Source organism: Seriola aureovittata, chromosome 23 (assembly GCF_021018895.1).
Source record: "Seriola aureovittata isolate HTS-2021-v1 ecotype China chromosome 23, ASM2101889v1, whole genome shotgun sequence".
NCBI classification, from domain to species: domain Eukaryota; kingdom Metazoa; phylum Chordata; class Actinopteri; order Carangiformes; family Carangidae; genus Seriola; species Seriola aureovittata.
The window spans coordinates 1,559,522-1,579,114 of NC_079386.1; the positions used below are offsets into that span (position 1 = coordinate 1,559,522).

A 19,593-nucleotide genomic window follows, 5' to 3' on the forward strand; every position below is an offset into this window, starting at 1 on the left:
GATGTTGCAGTTTTCAGACTCTTTACTATGACTTTCTCTGGATCATCTGAGATGTTTCTACAGCTTGACTGGAGTCCACCTTTGGTAAACTCAGCTGATTAGAACTGATATGGAGACACACACCTGTCTATAGCAGGTTTCACAGAGGACAATGAAGATCAGAGCAGAAATCATGAGGAAGGAACTGCTGCAGAGACAGGAGGCTGGAGAGACCTGAAAATGTCTGTCCACCGACAGTCCCCAGCAAACCTGACATCTGTATCTGCAAAGAACAGCAGAAAATCCCCAAATCCAGATGTACAAAGGTTTTCAGACCCACTGTGATCACTGCAGAAGGTGCTTCAAGTAAGACCTGAGTAAAGTGTCTGAATACTCATCTCAATGTATTTAATAATTTGCAAAACTTTCTAAAATTCTGTTTTGACTTTGTCATTATGGGGTAATAAGTTGTGATTGGAGAGGAAATGATTTGAGCATAAGGCTTCATGGACGTCTGTCTTATAATAAATACATCCATGATGAAATACAGCTGCCTTACAAGTTGAAGTCTGGTGGACATGAGCAGAAATGCCACATCATTTTTAATAAAGTTTTTTTTTTTTTTTTTTAACTACACGTCTGTGTAAGTGCAGACTTCCTCAACAGCTCGGAGGCAGTGGAGACTCGGGACAAAACCCTTATGTAACTTATTTAAATGAGGCAGCCAGCAGTGCGTTGCCTGGGGAGGGAAAAAAAAACACTTGGCAACCATTGTGACACAAAGGGTCTCACATCCATGAAAGGAGAAATGAGGCTGCGCTACAGGACAAAAAGGTGAAATGGATCAGTTTAATTCTAAACCAAGCAAGTTTTCAACAGCTATTCCATAACACAACAGACCGAGTCCGGAAACAGTAAAACTGACATTTTCCTTCTCCAACAACTCAAAGGACAAACTGATGTGTTCGTCCTGCGGAAGCAACAAAAACACTGCACACAGCATCTGATCAGAGCAGAGAGAGGCAGGAAAACAAGGATATATCAGATTCTCAGCATTCAAGTAGTGCAGGGGGGGGGCAGAGGCTCAGCAGCATCAAACCCCCCTTTAAACTCAGCATCACAACTGAGACACACACGAGTAACAAAAGAGAGAAAAAAAAAAAGCCTGGGAATTTCTGGAAAACAATCAGACAACTACAGAACTAAGGTACGGTTCACATCTCATTACAAAAATATTAATCTTATTCAACTCAGAGCCGACACAGGGAAGATGAAAGTATAAATGTGTCACTTTAAACAAAGGCTGTTTAAAATGAGTCATGCAAGTTAAAGTTCAATATATTAAATTCAATGAAAGTTACGTTTCCAGGTTTGATGAGACTGTTCAGCACAAATTCAACTTGCAGCTATTTGAGAAATTTATTTGATGAACGAATGACATGACAAAGTTGTGTAGCACTGCAGAACATGTGGCAGAGAGCGACGCTGTGTGTGTGTGTACACAAGGAGCTTTGTATTAATCTAAACTTTAAAAACAGGAAAAATAACTAATTAAGTTACACAACTTTACAAATTGAACTAACACGGCCTTGTTGTTTCACAATATTCAGGATTAATAAAAAATAAAGCACTGGTTATATTTTCTGTGACACACATAGACACTCTAACATCAGTCTATTGGATATCTGGTGAACAATCTGCTGCAGCGCCAAGACTCTTGTGGTGGGGTTAATTCTGCGGTGGAGGAGGTGGGGGGGCAGGAGGCATGCCAAAGGGGGGCATGCCTGGTACCCCCATTCCCATCATGGTGACAAAGTTGGAGGGGTCCATGGGTGGCGGGGGTGGTGGTGGGGCGTACATCATGCCGGTTGAGCCTGGAGGTGGTGGAGGGGGAGGAGGAGGGGCGCCGGGGGGCAGCGGGGGCTGGACGCCAGGGGGAGGCGGTACCATGGATGGGGTGCCCATGGGTGGTGGGGGCTGAGCTCCGGAGGCTGCAGGCTGCTGAGGCTGCTGCCATGGAGGCAGGGTGCCAGTGCCAGGGCTGGACGTAGTGGTGGTATCTGCAGGGGGGTGGAGGGGCAAATACAGGTTAACTCTTTCCTGTCATCAAAATGTTCACACACTAGACTGTGTGACTAAATATATGTCATCAGACCATGTGACTCTCAGAAGAGCCCAGAGTGACCATCAGTGTGGTGTCATCTAATATGAGCAGGTGATTATGGGAATATGACAAAAACACAGAGGCCAAGATTTGTAGTTCACAACCCCTGTGAGCGGAACTGACCAGGCTGCAGTTAATTACGTTTTTTTGTTGTCATAACATCTAATGAAAACTATTATACCCTATAAAATGAATTTAGTATCCCATAATGCAATGTACAAAGTAAAAATGACCATAGTCTGTTTTACCATGTGACACAGATGTGTGTGTATTGATTAGTGAAAAAATGAATGGTTTCGGATTTGCTTTTTCGCGTTCTTACTTTGTTGCCAGGGCAACGGTGTACTGGTTGCCATGCTGCTGGTTGGAGGAGGAGGTGGAGCCTGCTGTTGCCATGGTGGCAGGGGACCAGATGGAGGGGGAGGCGGCTGGTTGCTGGGAGGGGGAGGGGGAGGTGGCATCATACCCATTGGAGGAGGCAGCAGACCTACAAGAAAAAAAACATCAATTAACAATCTTCTACAGTTAATTTATGGTGCAACAGATTATTTTACTTCCTCCTACATTAAATTATTTTCCTCCGTCTGTTAGCTCTTACCCATAGGATGTCCATGAGGTCCTGGACCCTGGCCCATGGGGGGAGGAGGAGGCTGCATCCAGGGAGGAGGCAGGCCATTGGGGTTGGGTGGCAGAGGGGGTCCTCCCATGTTGGGCATTGGTGGAGGGAAGTTGTGGGGTCCTCCGTGTCCCCCGGGCCCTCCATGCATACCATGGAAGTTCCTGTTCTCAGTGGGGCCAGAGCTCATCCAGGGCGGCCGGTTCTGCTGCACACACACGCACGCACGCAGACACACACACCTGTCAGTCACTGGGGAAACCTTTCTACACAAACCAAAGAGTGGCGTCATGAGTCATCAACTCACCGGTGGTGGCTGGTTGTTGTTGGGGCCCGAGGTCCGCGGTGCTCCTCCCTGGGAGCTGGAGTGTCCTCCACCAGAAGTGGGCACTGGAGCCTCCCCCAGCTCAGCCATGAGGGACAGGTACTCCTTGTCCATACGAGCCTTGTCCTGGGCTGACTGAGGCGGCTCGCCACCTGTTGCTCTGTGAGCAGCGAATGTGCTGCACATAACAAAACAGGAAAAACAATTAGAACAAACGTCATCACTACATCAGGCTTTCAGCTGAAATGTTGTTTCACTGTTGATCACCTGGTGTACTTGCAGTCAGAGGAGATGTGGCCTGCTCCACCACACTTGGTACAGAGGGTGGTGTTGGTGATGCTGCGTGGCTCAGAGTTCTGCCAGGGCCGGAGAATCCTACAGATACAAAGAGAGATGGTCACTTGCTGTTCTATGGTTTCGAGTGAGCCTCATAGTCTCGATCCCTAGATGTCTCTCCGTCAATCAGCACTGATTTGTCATCGACAGTGACCTGGACATGAAGCTCCGCCTCTGTCAGACCTGTGTTACCCACCTGTTGTCGTCCTCCCTCAGAGTGCCGTTGAGTCTGGCGAGCTCCCTCAGCTGCATCTTTCGTAGGTCGTTCTGATCCTCCGGCGTCTCGATGCCTTGCTTCAGGATGTTGCGAATCTGTGAATTTCTCACTGTTAATACACTGAATATGTTGAACAGTAACACAGCTGAACACGTTCAGCCTTAAACTGCAGCTGTTTAAGTGTAAAGCACCAAACAGAGCTGGATGGAGTACAATCATGATCACACTGCGGTCACCTCACCTGTTCTACAGCTTTCTTGACATTCTCCATTGTGTTGGCGGTGACCAGGGCGTGCAGCGGCTCATCTTCCCCTGGGAGCATCTGTCCATCCTTCCGGCCGACCTTCCCCTCCTTCACTGAGCCTTTACCACGGATCATGATCTTAGCGCAGCACTCCTTCTCGATGTTCTTCAGTGTGTTACCACTGGTAAAACAAACAAGGAAAAGCTGTGAGAACCTGGATCGTCTTGTTTTAAGTATGTAAAACATGTCACTTGACAGAAACATTAAGTCCACTTTACCGTGGCCCGATCAGCAGACCAACAAAGTTGATTTCTGGGTATTCATCTTGGGGAATCATAACTTTGTCGTTGACTCTGGTGGCTGGAGGTCTGCAAAGAACCAACACAAGATTAACATTAACTGAGAGCAATAAACAACTTCCTGATTCTCCCGAGAGTCACATTAGTTGTTTTTCACTGCAGGAACTTGGAGATTCCCATAACCTGATCTTGCTTGTTGTCCCACTGTATTTTTCAAACAGATTTTTCTCATATGTCACTAAAAAGGGAACACAGGCACAAACCACTCACTCGCCTTTTGTTGTGCTGTTCTGTGGCTGAAGGAAGTAACACAGACATTGTTAATGATGCCACTACTGAGCCCAGCTGAAGCCTGTCAGCCTGCCTTTGTTTCACTATGTGCCCTGATCCTTCATTCTTCAATAATATTTTGTCCCTCTTATAGTTTTCATCTTAATTGTTTGAACGTGTCAACCAATCACTGACTGCGCCTCTGAACCGTTCTATCCTAACTGACTAAAAAGGACCTGGATCTTCTCCAAAGTATTGATTCTCCTACTCCATGTAGATACAGTAGTAAAATGGTTTCAAGCAGCTACATGTCTTTGTAAAATCACATCTCTAACCATCTTGTAGAATATTGTCTATGTAGAATTTCAGATTTCAAGACCACTACCTAGAGGTGGGTGATCCGGCCAAAAGATTATATCACCATCTTTTAGAGGTAGGACCACAATCCACAGTCTGAATCTTTCCCCAGAGATTTAGTTGACACGTGACTAGTTGTGCATATTGTTGTCTTGACACAAGACCTGTCACTTCAACTCAAAGGCCCAACTCACAAATTTCTATATCCGCTCTGATTTTATTCTGAAAGTCCTGACCAGAAGTTGTTTGTATCTTTCCGTCACTTTGACGCTTCTATTGGTTTGTCTGCTCGCTGCTATTCTTCACCCACAATGCTATCTTCTGCTGTTTACAAATTGTGTCGTAGCCAGCCTTTTTGCTAAGTTCATATTGAGTATTCGTTTGGTCAGTGATGTTATTTATTTATGGAGGAGTTACATTTTATGCAAATACTTTAATTTGAAAAGTCCAGAGGTTGCTAACCAGCCCCCGTCTCCCTGCAACAGGTCTGTGGTTCCTCAGACAGACTGTAACACCACCGTCTTGGACTGCAGCTGGTGACAGTGGTTCTTGTTCTGCTCTGGTGGCAAACTGGTTCATGTGGAGCTACACCAAACTTGCCGAGGCTGCAGAGCAGAACAAGGACTCCTGTCTCCAGCTGCAGTAAGCAGGTTAGCTGTTTAACAGTTAATGTGGTCTGGAAACACTTGAATAAAATTATGTGCCTTTTATTTTATCAGTTAAATTTACAGACTATTAACAAAGCAAAAAAAAAAAAACAAGACAGATTGGTGGAAAACAAATAAATGAATCGTACTTATAGTCTGCAGGAGGCTTGAAATCAGGGTTGAGTCCAACCATCTCAGTGATGAGGGAGTGACGCTCTTCCTCGATCTTCTTTCGTGTGCGATACTCGCGGGTGTTTAACCTCTTGCCCTCGCTGTTGTAGATGGGCTCCGGAGATGGAGACCTGAAGACGGCAGACAAAGAACAACACAGACCTCATCAACACCTTTCTGGAAGTGGAGCTCTGCCATTAACAGTTACACACACTTCCTACAGCTAACTAAGACTTTAGGAATTTCAAATCTTCAGTGTTGAATCAATGGGTACTGACATGTCTTAGAAATTGTTAAATTTACAAATGGGTTTGGAAATTTGGATCTACTGAGAGGATTCTCAGGTAGACTGACTATGTGACTCACGGCCAGTGCAAGAGCAAACTCAAAAAGAAAAGAAAATGATGTAGGAACTCTGCACTGACATCTCAAAGGCTAGAGTCCATTCATTTATACAATTCAGGGTAAAAAGGGGGCAACCAAAGCTGTATAGCGGTAATTAACCCAATACACTGGAGGGGCATCAACCACACAGAAAAAAAACCCAAAAATAAAAAATAAAAAAACCCCAAAAAAACCAAAACAAACCAAATATATGGCCAGAATTAAACCTGCATACAGGATTGTTGGCCTACAAGAAAGAAAAGTTGGAGGTAAGAAAAAGAAACCAAAGCAAAATTCGCAATCCTAAGCAGAAACGCTGGCTTTGAGTTGCTTGGTGTTGACGTGGCGGAAGAGGTCCGTACCTCCCTTTGGATGCTGAAAACCTGTGCTGCTGCGTTAAGGAGGCTCTGTGCTTGAAAAAGGGTTAGGTTGACGTGGGGTAATTTGGGTTAGAGAAAAGGAATTATGATTAGATATCCACCTTTTCCTATGCTCTCCCATCTGAGAGCCACATGTGTGTCCATGTGATGTGAAGAGTGAGGGGGAAAAAAAAGGGTTTTCCTTTTATGCTTCAAACTTCCAACGGTGACGACCTGAAACACCCCCAGTTGGTTCTGTCACATTAGATTGGGGAGTGATTTATAAGAATGCTGCAGCTCTGCAATCAGCTTTTTGGCTGCTGTGGAAATGTCTGATTATGATGAGAAACTCTATACAGTGTACAGATGACAGGGACTCTAGCTAACAGAGGTCAACTTCACACACTCGAGACCAAGCCACTTCCTGTGGGAACAGATCCTTATGGAAACTATGTTATACGCTGGCCATTGTGTTTCCAGGACACAGACAGTTGTGGCAGTTTTCTTCCAGACCTCAAGAGTCCAGAGGGAAAACTGGCACACTCCCCCACCCTGAGCCCCCTCCCCCTTCCTCCTGGATGGAAATGTTTAAAAAGCCACAGTACGGGAAAACCAGAGATCACCAACGACAAATCATTGTTAGGTCTAAGACAGAGGCTATGAATCACTGGTATATCATGATGTAGGCTACATACATCACTGTTAAAAATAGTCATATAATATCCAGTATGTAAGTCAGGCAGTATGAACTGATGGACGTGAATCTTTGATTATTAGCTTTTCCAAATGAGCCAATTCATCTGAGCTATTTCAGCTTTAAAGCTGAACAAGGTCTTAAATATCAATGTTAACAGAATCATTGACATTAATGGTGCATTGACCCAAACCTGTTTCAGAGGAAAATCTTAACACAAGTAGTACAGATATGTTTTCATAGATTGACACAGCACTCTACAGCAGACAGACAAGCAGTGGGTGAAACCATGATGCATTAACACTAGGACTTCACTGAACTGTCAAGTAAAATAACAAATAATCCAATGGAAGAGGTGCAAATGTTTAAATAGTCGTCTTGGCTGAGATACACCTAAACTCACCCTACACTCACTTATATACAGTGGGTTGCCCAAACATTCATACCATCCTGCTACTTTCCACTTTGTTACAACTATTTTGTGATTTGTTTAGATTTTTTGTTTTGTTTTTTTTTTACCCAAGATTGAAACTGTTTTCCATTACATGGTGATGAAACAGATTTTATAAAGCTGTAAACATTTGTTTAAAAAAATGTAATTAATAAAAAATAGAAAAAAAAAACACGAAAAAACACAAACACTCAACTCAAGGTCCACTTGCTAGCTTTTGGGGGCTTTCAATTGCATCTCACTGTCTTCCTCAGCAGATGGTAGTTCTTCTGTTCTGATTGAACGTCTGAAGACGACGATGAGATTTTATTGAAAGCTCAAAAAAAGCTAAAAAAAATAGACCTTTAGTTAAGGTTGTTTCCTGGTCAAAATTATGTTTAATTGTTAACATTTTTTTTCTCTGATGAACTACTTAGTCAAATATAAAGTCTGTGCTTTGGCTAAATACTTTAATTCAATAAAGTGAAATTTTATTTCAATGTAATCACAAACACTGTTTCACTGTCTTGGGTAAAAATATACTCAGTTGTCAGTTTAATAGGAACCCCTTGCAAAAACGAAGTCAGTCTAACACAAGAGTCCTGCAATAAATCCACCTTCATGAAGGTTGTAGTTTTCAGTTTGTGTTGAAATTGTGTTAAAGACGTGTTATTTCAACCATGTGATCTTTGTTATTTGTGGTCCAGTTGCATTGTGTTATGTTGGCGGGTATTCTCATTATTTTGTCCACCCCATTCAAATGAATGAGGGTCGGCTAAACAGCAGCTTTGTGTAATTCAATACAATTTAACAGCAGCACAAACTGCAGCCTGTTTAACAACCTCTTCACTGCCGGACTGTTGTATTAGACTGTTAGTTTTAGCAAAGTGTTCCTAATAAACTGATAACTGAGTGTATATGCATATGTCCAATTTAAAAAAAAAATAGGCATTTCAATTAGATGCACTACACTGTTTATAATTAGTTTTCATCATGTACAAATTTTAAACACTTATCCTAAATTTACAAAAGGATTTGTATGGAAAATGTATCTTGTATAAATATAAATACTGCTAAAGCTACCAGAGCCAGTAAATGTACAACTGTGTACGCTCACTGGTGATGGAATGATTAGCAGACTGAGAAATGTATTAATATATTAATGTAGATCAATTCTCCTCTAGCACTGTGAAATCAACACCTCCCTTCAATTAGTTAACTAAACTCTATATCTGCCAGCTTCTTACTACACAAACTGAGATGTAGGCTAACAACCACAGATATACTGAAAATCAACATTTGTCTTCCAAAAAGTCAAGAATGTAGAGAAAATGTTACTGTTCGTGGGTTTAATCTTTTTCCGACCTGTCCTCAGGGTTAACAGGGATTCCCAGGTCTCCTGTACGCAGTTTACGAGTCAGGTCTTCAATCTGCAGTTGGACTGGAAGAATTCAGGTTAGGAAAGAAAAACAAGGATGGAGAGAAATGTGGTTACCACAACAACATCAGAGAGACAACGCTCTGCACATTAGAGCACTGTCTCAGTCATTACTAAGGTAAAAACAAATGGTGAGTCTGTTAAATAAAAAAATAAAGGGAGATCAAATGAACATCTAGTAAGACTCTAAAGCATGAAAGCACTTACTCACTTCATCAAAAGGTATACATTACCCAATATGAATATGTTCTAGGTCATTTACATTAGCATGAACAGGACTAACCTTTTCTCAGACAATGATTAAACATGGCAACATGTCAGTAAATGACTAGACCATGGTTCCTAAAAATGCCTGCCGCACCATTAATATATCAATCCCAAGCTGTTTTCTTCCATGAAGACAGAGTTTCACATACTGTAACATATTGTGTTTAAAGGCTTTGGCATTTTAAGGACACAGTGGGTCTAAAAATCACTGATTGGTCTATTTGTTTTGCAAGTTTCATTAACAAAACAGGTGATGACAGTCACTCTTGACACTCCACAGATCTAACACTGAGGGGCTGCAGTGACAGAGAAACAATTTTTACATTTAGAAGGCAATGAAAAAAAATAAAATCATTCAGTCATCTCATGCACATTATGAAAGTTGTAATGAAATACCCCCCAAACACAGAGATTCACTGATCACTGAAAGGATTACTCTGGATTATAGAAATGAATGTAAGGCCTGTGAATTGTGGCCCACAGCAATTTCATCTTAAATGTTTCCCTCAGATTGTTTTAGGGGATCTACTAAATGAGCAAAGGAAATGATAAGTATGACAAGGGAGGGTGGGCACAAATGAGTGTTTACATACCAAGGAAGAACAACCATTACCAATGAGTGAACAACATCAATAACGACTTCAGTTATTGACAAAAGGACTTATCTGCTTCGAAGCACCCAGCTGAGGGCCTGTGAATGCAGTGTGTTGGTGCTACACTGCTGCTGAAAGGCATTTGTGGTTCAAAACACAAAGTTTCATATGATCATTCTTTTTTTTTTTTTTCTTTTCTTTTCTTTTTTTTTTTTATAAACAGGCCAAACTGAGAGCACAGTAACAGTGATCAAGTGTTTCCCAATTTGCAATGCCCACTAGACCAACTTGAGTGATTTAAATATGTTGGATCAATTTGCCATTGTAGCAGCATTGCTCACACTTAGACCAGTATAAACAGAAGCATACTATAGCATGTTAGGACATTATGAGTAACGTCTCCATGCACAGGAACATTACTGATGATGTGTAAGGATCAGGCAAGACAGTGAACAGTGACCTGCAGCTCAGGACAGATACCAGCAAGCAGTGGTGATTAATCATCTATCTCAAACTCCTCTTGCTAATGGGTGCCCAATGGTATGCAAACCATAAGACCACGGAAACACTTGCCAAAGCAGAACCGGTTTACCTCCATTAAAGAGAAATTACCTTCATTATCACCTTACATCAACAACTTATAATCATTGCTCATTAGAAATTATTGCTTTGTCTCAACAGTTGGAGCAAAATTAGACATTTTGTGTAACACAGTAATGTTACTGTCAAATAGATAGGAAATGTGATTCAAGGTTTATAGTTAGTAAAGCATCTTGTGGGTGCCTTTAGAGCGCTCTAGCTGTTGGAAATTCAGCAAACAGTAACATTAATACTGATATGCATCATGTAAGAAAACTAGAACTTCAAACAGATGTAATTGATGAGACGTAGTAAAACAAAACTGCATTTATAAAAAACATGGTAACCTTCAATAACAAGAGATGAATATTAAACATTTACCTATATAGGCTCTCTCTTGATCCCGGGTCAATCCAGGGGGAATGACAGTGGGCATGCCCGGGATGACCGTCTTCTGATCTGGCGTCTCGCTGCTCCAACGACTCTTCTTCCTTTGTTTCTTCTGACCGAAATCTACTGAAAGGAACAGGGATATTATGCATATTGGCCGTACCGTCATTTGCCTTACGTTACAGGTATAATGTCAATCCAAGCGCCACTCAACATGACCTCGCTTATGAGCAAAGACAACAGGAGATTGGAATAGTAACTATCGAAAGGTAGCCTCTAGGATAGTCTAATTTACTCATCATTCAGAAAAGATAACATAGATTGAGGTCGCCATGACATTACAATCTGTCAATAACAAAATATTACACGCTAAGCGGCCAGCTAACGTCGCTGTTGTAGATGGATGCTTTGGGATCCAAAAATTACATATAATCCAACGTCTGCAACGTTCGTGATCTGTTTAACATAGTATGTGCAAAGCCTATCACTGGACGCGGTTAACCTCGGTCAATGCATACATAAAGCCCCTTTACCCCTAACAATAGCGCTGGCTGCTCATTTGCTAATTAACGTTAGCGGGGCTATCTCCATTTTGCGCAGGGCCTGTGCTTGATGTGGGGCCTTTAACATTAACCCATGTTAGTTAGCTACATTAGCTGGCTAGCGTTAACTCGTGCCGCATCGAGCGCTTGTGATGTTAGCGGGCGTTCAGTTCACTTACCTGGTTTAGCTAGTCCGGCCCCCGCGGCTGGTTGTTGAGGAGCCTGGGTCGTAAAACCTGACGCTGGATTGAATTGATGAGTCTGCGGAAAAGATGCGTTTGGAATCGAGGGTTGGAAACCTTGTAGCGAAGCAAAAGATGCAGGCGGCCCCGGTGTTGGCATCAACCCGTTCCCTGCACCAGGCCCGGCGTCAAATCCTCGTTTAGCGCCAATACTGGGGTGCAACTTCCCTAAAGGAGTTGCATTTGCTCCCGTAGCCATTTTCGGTGTACTCAAATGACTTAATCTCTGTCAGTCGACTCAGGTATAAATTGGTTTAAAAAGAGAAAATAGCTAACAAAGTACTACCTGCTAACCCCACAGTACTTTAATCAAAATGGCGCCTAACAGAAAACCACAAAGGATGATCCCATGGACGTGGGATGATCCGCTTCAGAATAAAGCATTCTTATTGGCCAGATCAAGGCCCTCCTCACAAGCCACGTTCTATTGGGCAAATTGTTTTTGTTATCCAAATTCTGCAAACTGATTGGTTCATATGACTATCAATCCCAATGTAGAGATGTGGCGTCAGGACGCCACGCCCAGACTAGCCTCCATCCACGCGCTCCTCTAACACTGAAAATCAACATCAGCGTTTGTACGAATCCTTAATAGCACATATAAGATCCTTTGATAAAGATTTATAAATCTACGTTCTAACGAGTATATTATTATATTATTAAGAATTCTTAAATAACATGAAATAATATAGAGCTACTATTTCTGACAGAGACCATGTTTCTGCATTACAAGTACTTTCACTTTTCATTTTCATCTTATATATGTTGTATGTTTGTTTTTGAAATGTGATACACACCACCGCAATAATTTTTCAGTTTGGAATATCAAAGGTGGTGTGAATTTACTTTAAAATGTAAAATAATTATGATTATGTTTGAGTAGTTCATCGTTCATGTAATGTTCTGTTTAAATAAAGTTAAAAAAAAAAAAAAAACAACTTTCACTTTTCATACTTTAATTGCCCCACTGCCCAATCAGATGATGGAAGCTTAGATCCCGCCCTCTCAAGCAAGCCAAAGGATGAATAGAATTTCTAATTTCTAATTTTATACTTTCCATTTTTTCTATCCAACATTCTATTAATATAAAATTTAAAACTTGTCCGCACTGATCTGACAAATGAAAAATATAATTTTAGAATGTTGAATTACATTTTCTATTTTTCCATTTTTAATACCAAAAATCGACACAGAACACTATACCAGAGGAGTCAGCACAGCAAAGTTTTCAGACTGATTTTAGACAGAATTTTATTTTAACCTAAGGGTTAGAAATAAAGACAGACAGCAATTGAGGTCATTTTCTTAGGAAACTACAAGTCAAGATGTGAAGCCACATATTTATCACAGCCATGAAAATAAATTTAATACAAGTAATGTTCCTAATGAATAATAATAAAAATAAAAACATGAATGCAGCTTGATAAAAAGCTTTGAAGCATAATTTCACAAAAGGGTTCATATAACGCAAATACAAAAGTATAACTATCTTTTATTCTGTGCAGTCTATATTTGGTACAGGTGTGACATTTAAGTCCACACGTTAATGTAGGTGATACAGTATTCAGATTTGTTTTGCCGTCGCTTCACATATCTAATAATGATGTAAACTTACATTAACACAAATACACTAAAATACATACAATGATACATTAGATGCTGCTTGAAAGAATTCATTAAAGTTTACTTAACATAATCATAGGACTCACCTTTAAAACATGCACCATGCACTATCTTAATTGTTTCTATGAACTGAGTCTAAATAGTGTATGAACATATAGCTACTTTAAGAGGGGCAAACCTTTTGTTCTCACAGTATCGTGAATGGATGTCAACCAGGTTGTAGAATAAACCCAGTATCTGCACTCAGGATTTCCGCCAGGGGAATTGTTAGGCCCTTCTACAGGGACCTGTAGGTGGGGTGGGAGGGTTGTACTCAGGTCAGTCAAGTGAGCCCAATTCCGGAGCACGCGTGCATACAGCAGGTTCTCAATGACTAGCATGCAGATAGGATAAAACGTTTATGGATTTCTTTGACCGATGCGGCGGCCCACCAGGATTTGTTCCGCCTGATGTCCATTATAACTGTGCCTGTTCTTGTTCTAACAGCGATTACGAGGACGGGGTGCTCACTGGCTGAACTTCATCTACCTGAGACCAGGGGGAGGGGTTCAATGAATCATTTTAACCAAAAAATGCTGGTGAGCTCTCTCACCATAATATCTAGGTTTCCAACCGAGCCACCCCAAAATCCCTGATATTTAGGAATGGCAGGGGGTCAAACTTTGGCCTGGCGGGCCACCGGGCTTAAAATCCACTGGCGGAAACCCTGGCGCTACCACACTAGACTAAGCCATCTTAGAACTACACCAATACCACAACATGTAAAAAAGGACAATGAAAGGTTATCAGCTGAGCATTAGTTGTACTGCATTTTGTAGTATAAGCTGGAATGAGATCACAGCATAATGTGAATGCATTTAACCATTCACACTGAAATCTAGTCATTGGCTATTATGATGGCAAAGCTTTATAGTTACCTTACCCTTACTACCCACATCTCACATAACAGAGGGCTGACTTTTGCCCCTGATATTACCAATGAGATATGATGTTTAACGTTCCAATGGCACTTAGGCTATCCTATCCACTAAATGTCAGTCAGCTCTCACCTGACTGTATGGGACAAGGATCAGTATGTATATCGTGCCCGCTCAGCACCGGGATCCCGCGGATGGTCATAGGTAGAACTTCTTGGGAGGGTGGGCACCGGGGAAAGGCGCGAACGCTCATATGCATATCCATCTGCCTCGGCAGGTAGTCTCCGAATCGGACTCCGGTCACGTGCATAGTATGAGGAGACTGGGGCTGGTGGAGGAGGGAGGGGAGGGCACTCGTATGGGTCAAGGCTAGAGGGGGGAAGACGTTCCCTTATTATAGCTGTGGAGGAGGATGTTGATGAAGCAGGCAATGGGACAGCGCGGCGTTCCTCAAAATAACTGCCTCCGTAAGAATTGGCCCTGTACTTCTCGTAGTAGTCCACGACCCCGTACGGATCCCTTTCCTCGTAAGGCGACCGTCGCATCGGGTAGGCTGGTACCGCGCCATAGAGAGAACCGTTGCTCCTGTATGCCGCCTCGCTGCCGTACATCCGAGCCATGCTATGTTCAGCAACGGCGCTTATGCCATAACCTGGGTGTGGCCCGTATCTCATTGCACTTTCGTAGCCTGCACCCCTTCTGTACCCTGCCATGCCGCTGCTGTGACCAGAACCCCGGGAAAAAACATGTACAGGAGCATAGCCGCCACCATAATCTGGATCGCCACTGAAGTCCGGATGATAACCCCTGCTGCGACCACGCCCGCCAAATCTCGAGGCATCGTATCCATCAGACTTTGGCTCTGAGCCGTTTCTGTGGTAGCCATTTTGGTCTAGAGGGCATTCTTTGGACCAGTGGCCTTCCTGCCCGCAACGATAACAACCTGATCTGTCTCCCATTCCCGGCGCAGTACGCAGGCGGCTAGTCGAAAGCTTCACGCTCATCAGTTTGCCTTAAAAAGAAAAGATTCAATAAGGACTTATGCCTGCATTTATTCCAAATAATATATTTGACATTTCCTGCCTGGCATAAAAGTCTCCTAATCCATCAGTCTGGAAAAACCTGCATTATACCTCTAAAATAGCAATAAGACATTGCCATGATTTTAGCATAAAAAAGTACAGTTATTAAAGCTGAAATCCGTAACCTTCCAACACCTTGCAGTGAAAAAAGGTAACTTCAATGTTCATAAAGTGGCAAGAATAAGTAAGTGAACACTTTTTCTGCAGTTATGTACAAATTTGTCTTAAAATATGATCCGATCTTCATCCAAGTCACGAAAATGAATTGACCAGTTATTAAATTCAAGGGTTCACTTATGTTTTCCAGCAGCACAGTCAATGTTTTAATAGATGTGTTCCATAAAGACAACAAAGATTAGAAGTATTTGTTATCAGTATATGCACACTGTTGGTCTTATCCTTGAAAGATGAAGAGCAGATCAGATTTTGACCAATTAAGGCAGAAAACCAAATCATTCCAAAGGATTCACAGACATTTTCTTTCCACTGTACTACACCACCAATGTCTGGTTTATCATGGAAAGTTGCAAATAAGCTTGCTATTTGAATTACCTAAAGTGCTAAACGTGAAATAACTCTGTAAGTATTAAGTTTGACTGCTCAAATGATAATTTCTGTGTCCATGTGACGGAAATTTCGTCAGGTGTCCATGTTGTCAAGGGTTCGCGCGGGCCGTGCACATGCAGCTGAAAATTTGTGACCGACCTGTCAAATGTGCGAACACATCCATGTGCAGAAACCAAATGAAGTATAAACATATCCGCATGCACATTCACTTTGGTGTATATCCTGTCCTTAATGGATGCAGATGAGGTTGATTCGTAAAAATACAGATATGGTTTGTTCCTTCCAGGATTAAATTGACTGCACTTGCACAAACAGACCAGCTGTGAACTGATGGGTAAATCAAACTGCAGTAGGTGCCCATTTGTGTTTTACAGCAATCCACCATACAGATGGATATAACCAATGACATTACGGATACCAGCTTTAAAATACTTTCATAAAGTTTTGGGGGCTGCCTTACTGTCTTGAGCTTACCGTTATCCCCTCATCTTTCTCTTTTTACTCACCTGTGGTGCATCCACAACTTACCTGTCAATTCACAAGAACAGAATTAAATATTCTTGATACCAATAATTTATTAAAAGGTAAACTCCCCATTAAGCCCAGCCCAAGAGTTCACCTTTAAAAGCTGTGTTGTCTAACTGATTAATGGCCTCCATGGCATCCTCCATTCGCTCCATGTGAACAAAAGCATAGTTTTTTACTATGTCACACTCCAACACAGTGCCAAACTCTTCAAACTTAGCCCTCAGCTCCTGGTTGGTGCAGGCAATGTTGCCAACATGTAGTTTAGTAGATCCTCTCGACTTGCCACGGCTCAATTCTACATTCATGGGCTGGCCATTAAGCTCATAATGGTGGAGGTTGCAGATGGCTTCTTCTGCCTCCGCTTTGTCATCCATGTGCACAAAGCCGAAGTTCTTGACAATAGTACATTCTGCAATCTTGCCATACTGGGAGAAGAGAGAGCGAAGTTCATCCGATGTAGTGTCTGGTGACAAGTTCCCGATGAATATTTTCACCATTGTGGAGCTGCCACGTCACTAAGGGAAGAGAGAGGAAATGAATATTATTGGTACTACAATTCCACAGACTTAATTCAAACCTTGACCAGTTCGTTTAAAATTCAAAATTATTCAAATTATTATTACTCTCATTTTAGAAATGTATGTCTTGATTCACATGCATTCACAAGGCTTTCTTGCAAATTTCATTGAAATAATCGCACTCATGATTTTGAACTTGTACCACACCATTTCAGCTTTGGAATAACTTCACTCTTTACAGAACTGAATGTAAGACAATTCAACTCAAGGGTTACTATTTGAGTGGTTGTGTCCGACATTAACACAACAGGATATCATACATGTATGTATACTTAACGTAAAACCAAGGAAAAGACTAATTGAGGTTATTGTACATAGCTGAGAACGTTTGGGGAAAACAAGGAAGAAGTAAACAGAACATAATAGTGTATAGAAGTCAGCAGTTTCCCTTACAATACATTTATGACATGTGCAACGTTACTGTCTGTTGCTTTCACAGATAGGGAAAGCTTATATTATCAGCCGAGTATCTTATGACAGTTATATCCAACCTCATAGAGCCACTCACACCAGACCTCCTAAGAATATGTTTGAGCTGAAGCTCTATGAGGAAGAATGGTCCATACTTCCTCCTGAAGATTGAGCAGGTCTGATAAGCAGCTACTGGAAGAGCTGGTTTGAAGTTACTGGTGCCAAAGGACCAGTTATTAAATCCAAAGATTCACTTACTTTTTCCACCAGCACTGTGAATGTTTAATGTCTGTGTTCCACAAAGACAAGACCATTGACCATCAAAACCTAAAAATCGGTTAATCCTTGAGTCCAACTGAACATATGTCCCAAAGTTTTTATCTTTTGAAATGATATGAGGATCCAAAAATATTTTACACTGATAAACACAGCGGCCAGACCTTGAGAGACAGACTTTGACTGTGTCTTAAATAGGTTAAATCCATCTGTTGCACAAAGCAATTTAGTGTCTTAAACCGGACTGTGGTACAATGAATTCTGGGTAATTTAGACTTTCTTCATAATAAAAACAAATGGACAAACAAGAAACAGCATCCAGCATCCAACCTCTCAGCTCTGTTTACCCCAGCAGAAAATGTTTGTCTTTTGGAAGAATTCATAAGTTACAAGGACGTTTTATTGGAAGAGTGAAACAGTAAAAAGAAAATCTAATTTGGAAAAAAAAAATGGCTGCAGTCTCTAATAAACTCCATAACAATGTTAGCAAACCACATATTATGAGCCGTGTTTCCCGGTTTTTTGCTGTTGGGAGCTGCTGGTCAGCGCAGGTGTCATTGATTGTTACCATGGTAACAGTGATCTTATGCCTGAGTTAGCCTGTGGGTAAGGTGTCTAATGTTTCTAGCTTAAAATGATTAAGTCTTTATTTTTGTGAAACGGTCTGTCTTGTATTAGACTGATCTGTGACCAAAATGAAGACGGACATAACACTACAGACCAGTCCGACATATCTTTGTGAAACCGGCTCCAGGAGACTTGGAGACTCTATACAGTCTATAATTTGTCACGGTTGTGTAAAGATCAGGTCCGGTACAAATCAAAACAGCCTGAAGTAGCTCTACCTAGGCTAAAACGTTAAACTTACATTTCTAAATTTGCCTATGGTAACTCTGTGATGGGCTCGTAATTTAACAGTGAATAGAAGAATCTGTAAATTTACGTAAAAACTCAGCTGCAGTATTAAATTGTTTATATGTAGCTGGAATCGTGCGAAGAACGTCAGACGTGCATTATTTATCTTCGGCTGATATCAATAGGCCTACGTCACGAGAAACAATGAAACCAGTTTACAAAGAGACACTAATGTCGCATAACCACCGCGCGAATATTTTCTCCATTCACGTAACGAGCAGCGCATCGTGGCTCTGAAGCTCACTGTTGTTAGCGCTGCAGAGAGCGTCACAAAGTAACGTTAACTCAGTGAACAGACTTAACAACATTGTGGGTCAGTGAACAAGTAAACGTGACTGTTTGAGTCGGTAACAAAGTTAAGTTACGTGCTTCCCCACGCTTTTAGGCAAAAGCCTTAAATACGTTGCACACCTATAGCATTTCTTTAAGTTAGCATGGCGTATCCATACATTACACAAGACCTCTATTTGTTCTAGAAAACGTCAGAAACCGTGCGCTGGGTCACTTCGATAACAAAGATACATGTTGGGTTGTATTCATTTTGTGGGCGCATGAATTCGTACCTTTTGCAGCTGCAGTCTGAGTCTCGATCCTCGGAGAGTGAAATGGCGACCGCTGCTTTATCGACTGACGTTACATTACAAGCTCGTCACCAGGCACCACGGTGAAGACAGCAACAGCTAACTTGGTTAGCACGGTTAGCACAGGGTGGGACTATAGTGCCAAGTGCTGTTGACACGACAGACGGAATAAAGGAAACAAAGGAAAGAAAATAATCAAAATGCAATGAACGGTTCGGACATTTCGAATATTGGGATACACTTTTGGTGGTCATAATCTCACTTGACATCACAGGTCTATATATTGTGAAGAGTAATTGTACCCATACAGAAATGTAATATATGCCATACATGTCCCTATATCAAGTGATGTTGCTATATATGTCACCTATAACGGGATATATTATTATCACGTATATACATCCTCTGCATATATGAAGATATACGTTTATAACATGCCGGGACCATACATTTGAACAATATATAGTTAATTTTTTATTTATTTAATGTATACATTTATTTTATATATATATTGTTTATGAAAACAATATATACAATTTTTGTTTTAAAAAATCTGCATGCTTATATTTTTC

At 41.5% G+C, this 19,593-nt stretch overlaps 2 protein-coding genes across 7 annotated transcripts; both read right to left on the minus strand.

The window, feature by feature from the left end:
- Nucleotides 1-814: 814 nt before the first annotated feature.
- Nucleotides 815-11,869, minus strand: sf1 (splicing factor 1). Of its 5 annotated transcripts, none has more exons than XM_056368989.1 (12): nt 11,481-11,869; nt 10,751-10,882; nt 8,858-8,933; nt 5,604-5,756; nt 4,160-4,249; nt 3,879-4,062; nt 3,617-3,732; nt 3,352-3,459; nt 3,067-3,262; nt 2,742-2,964; nt 2,466-2,630; nt 815-2,039 (listed from the first exon to the last, which is right to left on the minus strand). In XM_056368989.1, the coding sequence occupies exons 1-12, from the start codon at nt 11,740-11,742 to the stop codon at nt 1,708-1,710; spliced, it is 2,037 nt and encodes a 678-aa protein (XP_056224964.1). In that variant the 5' UTR covers nt 11,743-11,869; the 3' UTR covers nt 815-1,707. The 5 variants fall into 5 exon arrangements, with proteins under 5 accessions (XP_056224964.1, XP_056224963.1, XP_056224962.1 ...); XM_056368988.1 differs by having other exon boundaries at nt 10,751-10,885; XM_056368987.1 differs by having other exon boundaries at nt 2,742-2,967; nt 11,481-11,868.
- Nucleotides 11,870-12,777: 908 nt separating this feature from the next.
- LOC130164750 (RNA-binding protein 4.1-like) lies at nt 12,778-19,177 on the minus strand. 2 transcript variants are annotated; one of them, XM_056369691.1, is made up of 3 exons: nt 19,004-19,163; nt 16,352-16,775; nt 12,778-15,095 (listed from the first exon to the last, which is right to left on the minus strand). In XM_056369691.1, the coding sequence occupies exons 2-3, from the start codon at nt 16,755-16,757 to the stop codon at nt 14,236-14,238; spliced, it is 1,266 nt and encodes a 421-aa protein (XP_056225666.1). In that variant the 5' UTR covers nt 16,758-16,775; nt 19,004-19,163; the 3' UTR covers nt 12,778-14,235. The 2 variants fall into 2 exon arrangements, with proteins under 2 accessions (XP_056225666.1, XP_056225667.1); XM_056369692.1 differs by having other exon boundaries at nt 14,949-16,775; nt 19,004-19,177.
- Between the last annotated feature and the right edge of the window lie 416 nt (nt 19,178-19,593).